The sequence below is a fragment of the Hyperolius riggenbachi genome, chromosome 8 (genome assembly GCF_040937935.1).
Source record: "Hyperolius riggenbachi isolate aHypRig1 chromosome 8, aHypRig1.pri, whole genome shotgun sequence".
Classification (NCBI taxonomy): domain Eukaryota; kingdom Metazoa; phylum Chordata; class Amphibia; order Anura; family Hyperoliidae; genus Hyperolius; species Hyperolius riggenbachi.
The window spans coordinates 210,937,828-210,950,253 of record NC_090653.1 but is presented as its reverse complement, the minus strand read 5'-3'; the positions used below and the strand labels follow the sequence as shown (position 1 = coordinate 210,950,253).

General features: G+C 44.4%; 1 protein-coding gene across 5 annotated transcripts in view; it reads right to left on the bottom strand.

Annotated features, from left to right (window-relative positions):
* DENND1A (DENN domain containing 1A) overlaps window positions 1-12,426 on the bottom strand; it is a 1,229,671-nt gene that overhangs the window by 609,402 nt on the left and 607,843 nt on the right. For all 5 annotated transcript variants that reach the window (XM_068248143.1, XM_068248144.1, XM_068248146.1 and 2 more), the window contains one exon: window positions 10,766-10,866. In XM_068248143.1, the coding sequence (XP_068104244.1) occupies window positions 10,766-10,866 (101 nt within the window). The remainder of the gene's footprint in view (window positions 1-10,765; window positions 10,867-12,426) is intronic.

Sequence of the window (12,426 nt, the reverse complement as noted above, 5' to 3'; positions counted from 1 at the left end):
CATAGTAGGAAGGCTGTCTATGCAACACAAGTATTCTGTGGGACACACATACACATACACACACACACACACACACACACACACACACACACACACACACACACACACACACACACACACACACACACACACACACACACACACACACACACACACACACACACACACACACACACACACACACACACACACACACACACACAAAATAGATCACAAGAACAAAATTAGCTCTCAAAAGAGCTGTTGAGGGGTGCTTTTTTAGCAATAAGAATCAGCAAGGAGCAAGCTAACAAGCCTACAAGAGCCTAACTGAGCAGAAAGAAAAAAAGAGCGCTCCTCCTTGTGCATTAACTTCATTTAATTCCAATAAAAGCGCTTACAATTGCACTTACAGTGTTGTAGCGGTATAAGAAGCGCATCAGTGGCCTGCCGGCAAGTCATCTCTCCTCTCCTGCGCTCTCCTCTCCTCTCCTGCGCTTGGCCACGACGCATTTCGGCGTATAATCACGCCTTCGTCTGACCTGACGAAGGCATGGTTATACGCTGAAACGCGTCGTGACGTCAGACGGCACCAGCACGACCAGGCTCCACCTACCGCTCCTTGCTCCACGCTGAACATCGCCCCTGCAGCTCTGGCCAAGTGCAGGAGAGGACTTGCCGGCAGGCCCCTGATGCGCTTCTTATACCGCTATAACACTAAGTGCAATTGTAAGCGCTTTTATTGGAATTAAATGAAGTTAGTGCACAAGGAGGAGCGTTTTTTTTTCCTTTTTGCTTTTTTAGACTTACTGGCACCACCCAGCACCAAGAGCAGCACCCAAAACTTTAACTCTACACACCACCATTTCCTAAACCGAGGCAGCGCAGGGTGACTTTCTCCCTTGTATCAAGAGCCTAACTAAGCTTTTCCCTATAGCTCTCTCTGCAGCAGCAGCAGCTCTCCCTTCTCTAATTAATGCAGGCACACGAGTGAGTCCAATGCCTGTTGCTGCCTGCCTTTTATAAGGGGGGGGGGGGGGGAAGGGGTGGGGCTCCAGGAGGGAGTGTAGCCTGATTGGCTACAATGTGCTTGCTGACTGATGTAGAGGGTCAAAGTTGCCCTAATGATGCACTATGGGGGCGAATCGAACTTCCGGAAAAGTTTGCGGTTCTTCGCGAACACCGGAAGTTCGCCAGTTCCCGTTCGCCGGCGAACTGTTTGGGCCATCTCTACCCACAATACAGACTTAAAGGAGTTTCCATATGAATCGTGCATAATGACAAAAAAAAATATGAATTTATTTATTTCGTTCCCGTTTTGAGCGCTCATTTAAGTGGTTATATATATATTACACAATCCCCCCCTTCTAATTTTTATATTTTAATCTTTTGCGCCCATATCACTCCTCAGTATGTAACAGACGGCGCAGTGCTTCTATTGTGACACATGCGCCGTCTCTCCCGGATGTAGGAGTCCCTGTTTGGGCGGATGCGGCATTATGTACGGATCCGCCTGTAAGACGCGACACTACCGTCGCATTCGGCTACCATGGCCCATAGGAATAATAGCACAATGCATCTTTCTTGGCGCATAGTGCTGCCGCCACGTCCCTTACGCCTCCGGTATTCGTGCCCGCCCGTTGAGAAGTTTGGCGCCAGTTTTACACTACAAGAAACGGACAGGGAGCCTCCCAGCCCCATAGAGGCGCTCTGGCTGTTTACTGACCTAGATCTGGTAAACAACAAATGGTGTTTATTATTAGTATTTTGTATACATGCCGTCGTGCATGAACTATTTAAGCATTTGCTATATGTCATATATTATGGGCAGAGCTGAATTGAATTGAATGGGCTTATGCTAAGGGTGGTGGGGGCCATATACACACACCCTTGAGTATTTTGTAGGGAAGCTATGAGGTATAGTTATCTGGACAATGGTTTGGCATTCTGGACAATATTGCTATATTCTAATTTTATTTTATTCTTATTGAGATCATAATAAGATGTTTTGCTATGAAAATTATATCAGAATGTGATGAGTTGTGATGAAGTTTTGAGCACCTTCTAGCATCATTTTTCCTTTTTTGCTGTCTCAGTGGTTGCCTATGTGGTAACCCAGACTTGTGAGTATAAATTTAATTCCGTTATATCTCCATATTTGTGGAAAATACTACACCAGATTGGGCTCTCGGTTTCTTTCATTCTTGTTTTCTAAGTATCACTAGTAGTTCCCAGTTTCAGGTTTCAAGAAGTCACAAGGAGACAGTTGCCCAATATGGCCATTTGAAAAGATACCAGACCAAAGGTAAAAGTACCCAAGGTAAGCACAGGGGTATGTTCATGATGGATGGACATACCTCTGTGCAATGTTCGTTCCTCTAGTCATTTTCCATGGTCTCCGTAATCACTCCTTGAAAATGTCAAATTTGCAGATAGGAAGAGGCAGGCTTTCAGTCAAAGTTCCCTCCTATCACCCTCTAGTAAGGAAGTGAATGGGGTGGGGAGGAGGATAGAATGGGAAGGTGATAAAGGGGAACACTGAGGCAAGAGGGATGGACAACACAGAGGTATGTGGATCCAGTATGAACATACCTCTGTGCTTACCTTTGGTAGCTTTGCCTTGGGTCAGGTAAACTTTAATTGAGTTCTTGAGACTCTGCACAAGAGCATTTTAAGGTGTTTAAATGCTAAGAAAACGTTTATGTAAATTACATGGTTCCGCTTGATGACAAAGCACATTTAATTAGGTCCATCTAATTTTTGAGCATAGCCCTTTAAGCGACTAAAAGCTGCTTATATGGACTCTTGAGCATTTTCTTACGGGGATTCTGATAAATATTTCTAATTTGCAATGCTGAGGGCACAAACAGTGGTATGGCAGTCTCCAGCGTGTGTAGTTTACAATTACAGAGAGCTGCCATTCAGCTGGGAGGCCTGGCAAGTTTATTAAACACGCAGTCCCCAAGGAAGCTTCCTGCATCCACCTTGGACACCGATGATGGAGTGAAAGCTCTGACTGCTTCAGTAGTGATCACTGTGCTGTGTTAGAGGAAGCTTAAGGCTCAGGATGGCAGTACTAGCTTGTAAAAAGATTAATGGTTTTTGCTCTGCACAGCCAAGCATTCCAACAAAATGCACTTTGTTACTTTACATCATCAAATCTAATCTGCAAATCCTGAAATATTATATGTCAGCTCTCCTTTTATGTAGTGCTAAGAGAGAGAGCTATGCAACAGGACTTTGTAGACAGGCAAGGCTGACATAGTCTTCGACAAGGTAGGGAGACAAAAAAACAAAAAAAAAAATCAGAATTACATCTATTAGCCGAAAACACCACCACTGCCCAACAGTAACATCTCCAATTAACCACTACTTTGCAGGGGAATTATGTAACATTGGACCATCTGCAAACACTGTAAGGAGTACCGGCTGCTCCTAGCTCATTGTAATGTAAACATAACATTTCAAAGAGAAGTTTGCAAATATAAATTTGAAGCAAATCAAGTAATATTTTACTTTACTAAGCACTTTCCTTAACAGCCTTATTTAAAGATATTTTAAACACACTTAAAACATAGCTGTAATCAGGGATGGGCTTTCGAGTAAAGAACTACTCAAATTCTAAATTAAAATGAGGCTTGATTGCCTAAGGCGTGACTACGGGAGACGGGGGTAACTTATCCAGAAGTCCGTCGGCTTCTATGCGTTTCAATTCACTCGCATGCGACCTATGGGACGCATTCCATGATTAGCTACTACACTTCCTCCTTCAATCCGGAAGGAGGAAGTGCATTAGTGAGTCATGCAACGCGTCCCATAGGTCACATGCGAGTGAATTGAGACGCATAGAAGCCGACGAACTTCTCCCGTGGTCACACCTGAGTCAATCAAGCCTCATTTTAATTTCAAATTCAAGTAGTTCCTTACCCAAAAGCCCATCCCTGGCTGTAATCAGGATAGGAAAAACTCTTAGATAATTGCCTCAATAGGAGGAAGGATCATCCAGAGACTTCTCCGTTCTTCCTTTGCCCCCTCTGCGCTGGAACCCCGTACAGAATCCTCAACATTAAAGTCGAGGATTGCAAGCAGCCATGTTCTCCCCCGAGTACGGGTGTGACTGCACTGCGCAGGTGCTAGGGAGGCTACAATTGTGCAGTAGCATTGGACTGCTAGGCTAGTGCAAGGCTCTGTGCTACTGTTTGCTTGGATTTTCTATCCAGTTTCTGCCCACAACACAAAAATATACTGATGGGTTAACAAGTATAGACTATGATTGGGAAACTAAACTATATAGAAGATGTCAACGTTGATGATAATAAATACACTACGGCCTCTCTTTTACGAGTAGCTGAAGGGAGTGAATTCACTGCCTGTCAGCTGCTCCCGTTCACTGGCTGGGCTCTTCTAGCTCTCAGCACACATGGTGCCAAGCACTAGCGATATCCAGCAGGGCAGGGATCTCAAACTCGCGGCCCGCGAGCCATTTGCGGCCCTCGATACAATATTTTGTGGCCCTCACAGGCAAAAGCTTCCTTATAGTTCGCTTCAGTGCTCCCAAGCTCCGCTGCATCCCCGTCGTTAAACGAGGGCTGCAGAGCCCCCAAATTGCCCAGGGGGAAATCCGCCGGCATTTCCTGGAAGGGGCAGAGCTTTCAGCTTCAGCTCTGCCTCTCCTGACGTCAATCGCCGCACGTATCGCCGCCTCTCCCCGCCCCTCTCTGTGAAGGAAGAGTGAGAGGGGCTGGCTGAGGTGGCGATGCGCCGCGATTGTGAAATTCCTTATGCGGCCCAGCTTCATCCTGACTTTGCCTCCTGTGGCCCCCCAGGTAAATTAAGTTTGAGACCCCTGCGGCAGGGGGATATTGGACAGGGGGCATCCCCATGAAGCTGCATCTGGAGGAGCCGTTCCCAGGTGCAGCTTTATCCACGGTTGCCCTACCCCCAGGAAGTTGCATCTGAGCATGGAGGTTGTCATTCTCAGACGGGATATAAGACTTTTTGACTTTTTTTCTCCACTGTCGGGTCACCCGACCCCGTTTCAACGAGACACCCATGATGTTACTAAAAGGTGCAATTTGCCAACATGTAATTGCAGCTGAAAGCCGGTTGTGGTCGGGAGGCTGAACTACTTAAACAAGCAGTTCAGTCACCCATGGAAAAGAGGTTTTACACTAATAGGACACAGAGGCATGTTCTCTGCACAATGACATGCCTCTTTGTCCTTCTGGTGCCGCTGCCAGTCCACCTTGTCTCCCTGGAAAAATACCAACAGGCTAGTGACAATCTGAAGTACTTCCAGGTTTCGGGTTTCGAATACAGCATCAGGGGGGTCTGTATGGCTGATATTGTGATAAAAGATCTCCGACAATATGATGTCAGCACCTAGGTCCTGAAATCATACTGTGGAAGCCTTGTTGAAGACTCATCTTATAGCATTTGCAGGATATTAGATCTAAATACAGGTGTGGTCTATCAGACAAGGAATAGTGTACAGTAAACAAATAGAAGCACTAGGTTTAACTAAATCTGGCTCTCAGACCAACTAAAATATCAACCAAGAGCAGCTTAGGCAAACATCCATGCGGGAATCACATCCAATTGTGTTTAACATTAAAATCTTTTACCTTGCCATGGTGGTGCAGTATGTCTTTTTTGTCTACTTTTTAGGGCCTAGGGTACTTTCAGTATAATTATAATGGAAAGGGGTCCGGGACAAAGTCATCCAGCATCCAACAGTTGAGATGCTAAGCCTTGTAACCACAAGATCCTAAAGTGCAGTTTTTGCATGGTCTGTGCAGCATAGCCGTAAACCTTTGTTATTGTTCATTCGGTGGCATCAGCCAATGACTTGGGTGCCTGCCGATAATGTGCCGCTAAACTAAGTAGTACACACTGATAACGTTCTAGACAAGGTCCTCAGTGTTGTTTGTTACTCAATTTGGTGCAATTACACAGCAGGTCATCAAGACTGAGGCAGGTGGTTTTAAAGAATGTGCTATAACTTTTGTTTAGTCAGAAAACCTTCATACAGTTGCTGTTTGCTTATCAGGCCTCAACATTGCTAGCGAAAAGAAAATGCCATGCAAAGATACGTAAAGTAACTGCTGCAATATTCACATTTCTTTCTAATAAGTTAAAAGCAAATCATGAAAACTGACATCTTAAGTCATAAAAAATGTAAACAGTGCATTTCATTTTTATTTTATTTTTAGATGTGATTTTCTCAAGGTAACTCCTGATCTGTCAGTGTTCTGTTAAAGGAAGGGATTCGACTAGTTAAAATATCTGTTGGCAATGCAAGCAAGGACTGCAATAACAAATACCCCATAAATGATGCTCACCATTTTCAATAAAACAAAAAAAAAAGAGATAAAAAAAAATACAGCAAAATCACAAAGAAGTTAATAAAAAGAAAAGAAAAAAGGGGGAAAAAGAAGCATTCAGATTTCCAGCAAACATTTTTCTCATGCAGCATCATTAGTGTAAAAGTTAAAAGCACAAACAGAGCAGTGGGAGAAGCATGCACTGTTTTCCATGTCTCCCACAGAGCGACTTCCTTAGTAACTTAATTATAAAATGTGATGAGGCATCAGCTCGCATAGCACTGAGCGCAGCGCGGACTCTCTCACTGGAGGATAAGGAGCTACAGGCTCAAGGAATCCTGCGGCGTATGTTTGACTTGCCTGTCTTTTCTCTGTTGTGGTGCTGCTACTCTACACAGCAATTAAACTCATTAAAAGCACACACAATTAAAAACATCTCCATCCCAATCATTGCACATCTTTGCTATTCTAAGTTAATATCTACAGAACTTTCCCAAACAAATCGGCAGTAGGCATATGCTTGATTTGTACGCTTGTTAATTTGAGCACTGGGTGAGGCAGATAGCATATTGGTAGTGCTGTTTTTGATATTCTGTTGTTGGCTTTACAATGGTGCTTTTGGTGGTGTTTTTGGAACGTTTATCTCCTTGGCGATCCATGTGGCTTTGGCCCCTTAAACACAAAAGCTTTTTTAAAAAATGTTTCCTTGTGATCTCTGTGACTCCTGACTGGCGGAATGAGCTTGTGCAATTGTGCTACCATAGGAGTGAGGGAGCTGGTGTAGTAAAATGTACACTGTGTCAGGTTTAAGCCTCCACAAGGGAGTTAACCGTCAATTAGCAACACCCCCACCACCATGTAAACCCCTTTCTAATGTGTGGCTGTAACCCCGGCCAACATAAATTATTTCCTCATTTGTAATCCTAGTCCACCCAAATATGCACAATGTTAGTTCACACCTAAACTCGAATCTTTACTGCTCATGTATAGTTCCTTTTTACACCAAGCCTGATTTGTGACATATAACTTACCTTCAACCAGTAGAAGTCTAACCTCACTTTCCATGATTTTGTATTTCCAAAAATAGTTCATTTAGGCCCCGGTACTTAATGCCAGTGCCCAATTTAAATATTATTGTTCATCATAAGCTCAAAGTTTGATGCTGACACCCAAAAGCCCCCCCCCCCCCCCACCCCATTTCAGTAGCATTAATAAAGTAAGAAGATAAGGGCAGTAAAGGAACTGGGTAATTGAGAGGGGACGCTGGAGTGACATGTCAACTGTGGGGTCTTGGAGCCACTAACATTTATGCAAATAGAAGCTCATGTTCTGAACCGTTTCAGACCACTCTCGTGAGATGGCAGTCATAAAACCCACAACATTCAAATCTTACTAGGACAGATTATTACACTTTCTTAGGAACACCTGGACACTTACTTCTCCCTACAAATTATTTAACCGGCCAATCAAGTGCTAACAGAACAATGCATGAAGCATGAACAAAGCCAGAGATTTCAATTTAAAGGCATCTTGGAGCCTGTATCCCCCCCCCCCCCCCCATGGACAGAAAGGCTAAATCTGACAGAAAGGCTAAGGCCCCATACACACATCAGACCATAGTCTTTTGAAAATGAAAGATCACAGACCAATCTTACCACCCTTCATGTAGTATGAGAGCCATACTCTACACAGTCTTTTCTATGGAGCTGAACTCCACATCAGAAAAAAATCTTTGCAAGATGCTGCACACACAGATGCTGTACAGACACAAAAGATCAGTATCTGCAAAAGATCTGTTCCTGCCAAAAATCCATTCCTGCAAATTGCAGTGATAGTCTATGAGATCTGCAGATCATCATACACACATGATTTAACTGACATTCATCTGCAGATCAGATCCACCAGGATGGATTTTCAGATCTGCAGATGATTGCTTGATCTGCAGATGACTGTCAGTTAAATCATGTGTGTATGATGATCTGCAGATCTCATAGACTATCATTGCAATTTGCAGGAATGGATTTTTGGCAGGAACAGATCTTACAGCATCTGTGTGTGCAGCATCTTGCAAAGATTTTTTTCTGATGTGGAGTTCAGCTCCATAGAAAAGACTGTGTAGAGTATGGCTCTCATACTACATGAAGGGTGGTAAGATTGGTCTGTGATCTTTCATTTTCCAAAGACTATAGTCTGATGTGTGTATGGGGCCTAAATCTGATCATTTTTCTACTGCTGCACCCAACTCACTAAGGTTCGGTTCCCACATGCGCCAGATCACATATGGCCAGTGCAAGCAGACAGTGTAGCGTCCACTCCAATTGTCCACCTGGAGCCCAGGGCATATGCGTTATCCCCATAGGCTATGGAGGGAATGCCTCTGCCTGTCCAGGATTGTGGCGGACTGTACAGAAGTGCGGTCCGCTTACCGCAACTGATCCCATGGATGCGTTGCAGAATGATAAGTGTGAATAGCTCCTGTTTATAAGATTGGAGCCATTCACTGTCAGTTTAATGATGAGCGGAGAGCAGACAAAAATGTCTGTTCTCTGCTCAAGTGGGAACACAGCCTAATCTGGCAAGCTAAACATCAAGTGCCTCTTGAAGGGTTAGATATACAGCTGGCACTGATTTTTGGCAGGAGGAAGTTAGTCCTATGTACTCACAAAACACGTTGCCGTAGTGCAAAGTAAAATTTCCAGATTTCACATGCACCTCTTTCTCCTCGTTATAGTCTTCATCTGTCCAACTACCACCACTGTGCAACCCCGTTATCTGTTCTATTATCATCATTGAATATCCTTCATCTGTCCAACCACTATCACTGTGCAATCCCCTCATCTGTTCTATTATCCTCACTGTATGTTTCCCTCTTTTGTTCTTCTACCCCTGCTGTGTGTCTCCTATGTGTCCTACTATCTCCAGTGTGCTTCACACTTTATATGTCTTACTATGCACACTGTACTTTCTACTAAGCCCCTCCCCCAAACCATCGCAACTGCGTATTTGAATATCACCTGTCACACCTGACTGTTTCTGACCAAATTATCAATGTTACGATAAACAGAGAAGTTAGACTACCCAAAGCTAGCTAGCTAGGTGTAACAGCTTTCTTTTTGGCCTATGCAAAAAGCTCAGCACACACATACTGACAATGTCTGCTTGCCATTCAATTGATTTTCTTGATTGGCATCCTAATCAATACCTTGCACTGCACTATATAGGGATCAGACTTTTCAAGGAAGTGTGATTGGAATCTAATGAAACCGCCACTATGCAGTAGTTTTGTACTGTTCCACGTAGAGCCAAACCCCTGACCCAGTAGTTATTACACTGTTGATGGATCTTTCATTACCACTACCTCCAATTCCTATTTCTATTAATTTCTTAATTTCTCCTTGAAAGGGACTAGCAACAATGAAACAATCTTCACATTATCAATATCATATCATCAACATATTACGCAGTGCTGTACAGAGTATATAGTCTTGTCCAGCAGCAGCTTTAGATTTGTGGGGGGGGGGGGGGGGCGCTCAAAAGGGACTCAATGGCTGGCAGGCAAGCTCACAGCAAAAAATTGGTGTAGCCACGCAACAGAATGTGAGCGTGGTTGTGGGTGGGGCCAAATATACATGATCCTAGCAGTGGTGTAAAAGGTCTAGTCAGTGACATCAGACCAGCAGCTCACAGATCTCCCTCTCGCGCCAGTAATACAAAGAAGTGTTCCTCTGCTGCCCACAACCAGCCGCTCAATTCTGGAGAAGAGAGCGAGGAAGGGGGCGCCCCAAGGTGAGGGAAGGGGGGGAGACGGCCCCCCTTCTCCGCCGATGTGCCCGCTGTTCCCCCTTCACTGCGCTGAGTCGGGTCGGGGAGGTGGGGGCTTTCGGGGAGGCTCACTATTTATCAGCTGGGGCTTGTACCCCGGCAAGCCCCAGTGTAGCGCCGTCAATGGTCTTGTCAGTAACTGTCCCTCAGAGGGGCTCACAATCTAGTCTCTACCAAAGTCATATGTCTATGTATGTATCATGAAGTGCATGTATAATAGTCTAGTGCCACTTTAGGGGGAAGACAATTAACTTATCTGTATGTTTTTGTGATGTGGGAGGAAGCCATAGTGCCCGGAGGAAACCCACACAGACACGGGAAGAACATACAGACTCCTTGCAGATGTTGACTTGGCTGGGATTCGAACCAGGGACCCAGCGTTGCAAGGCGAGAGAGCACTAACCACTACGGCACCATGCTGCCCTTATGCAGCTTCATATTAATTTCCAATATAATTTATTTCTATTTACGATATAAAATACAAGAATTTACATTAACATAGTCTTGTGTGGTGAAAGGGTAACAAGGAATCGCCAGGATAGGAATTATTTTGTTGTGACAGCTGTATATTCTTTAATAAGTAAACAGAACACTGACTTAAAATGAGAGAAAATTAAATTAGCTGAAGTAGACAGACTTACCAGCAGTAGTCCAACAGGTGAGGTGGAAGAACCGGGATGTAAACATGTTGCCAGTACATAGGGAAAAGCAAGGCAGATGACCCATGGATGCAAGCAGTCAACTGGAATAATGTAAACAATTTAACATTACCACTAATAAGCAACAGAGTCATTGAAACAGAAATTCAAAAAGTCTCTGGAAAATAAATATAATCATACAAGAATATAAGCAATGGTTTAATGTTTGCTTGCATGGAAAAATTTGCTTAAAGTGGATCCGAGGTGAACTTTTACTCATTGCATAATTGTGTTCCTTTCCTGTTGTTTATAGGGCATTCCTCAAGCCAAATACTTTTTTGTTTTAATACTCTAATTCCCTATAAACTAAATAAACCACGCCCACAGGTTTTCAAAGAGCCTTGGCAGTAGCAAGGGCTCATGGGAGCTCAGTCTGGGCAGGAGGAGCAGGAGGTGTTACTAGCCATTGATTTCAGAGGCAGAGGGGAGGAGGGAGGAGGGGGGATTAGGTTTTTTCACAGGCTGAGTGCTCAAGATACAGATAAGGCTACCTTGTGTAATGTTTACAAACAACATGGCTGCTGTCGTATCACAGGAAGAAATAATCATTTTCTATTAAAGCTGTTTGCAGCTAGATTTGCTGTGTAAACTATCTAAACTTTAGATAAGATATATAGACAAGTTACTTGTTATAGTTAGTTTTTCATCTCGGATCCGCTTTATAGAAGAACAGCAGTGAAAATAACATAATGAATAACATTATTATGGCTTACAATTTTCATTCATAAATTGTTTAGTCAGTGTTTGCCCATTCTAAAATCTCTCCTCTCTCCGATTTACATTCTGAAATGTATCACTGGTGGTGACATCTTTAGTCTTGCCAGGTGATCTGTGCAGAATGTTCACTACTGAGAGTACTATTCACAGAGGGGGATATTGCTTGCCTGGCAGTTGGAGAAAGCCATTATTTCCCACAAATCAATGAGATTCACAGACAAACTATCAGTACCATGGCCATGACATCACACTGTGGAAAGGGTTTCACCATAATATCAGCAATACAGGACCCTCCAACCCCCCCCCCACGTATTAGAGAAAATGAGTTGAACTTACCCGGGGCTTCTAATGGTCCCCTGCAGACATCCTGTGCCTGCGCAGCCAGTCACCGATGCTCCGGCCCCGCCTCCGGTTCACTTCTGGAATTTCAGACTTAAGTCTGAAAACCACAGCGCCTGCGTTGCCGTGTCCTCGCTCCCACTGATGTCACCAGGAGCGTACTGCACAGGCACAGAGCATACGCTCCTGGTGACATCAGCGGGAGCAAGGACACGGCAATGTAGGTGCAGTGGTTTTCAGACTTTGAAGTCTGAAATTCCAGAAGTGAACTGGAGGCGGGGCCGGAGCATCAGTCAGTGGCTGCATGAGCACAGGATGTCTGTGGGGGACCATTAGAAGCCCCGGGTAAGTTTAACTCATTTTTCCCTGACCCCCTACAGCAGGGGTCTCAAACTCGCGGCCCGCGGGCCATTTGCGGCCCTCGATACAATATTTTGTGGCCCTCGCTGGCAAAAGCTTCCTTATAGTTTGCTTCAGTGCTCCCAAGTAATCCGCCACATCCCCGCCGCTAAACGAGGGCTGCAGAGCCCCCAAATCGCCCGGGGGGC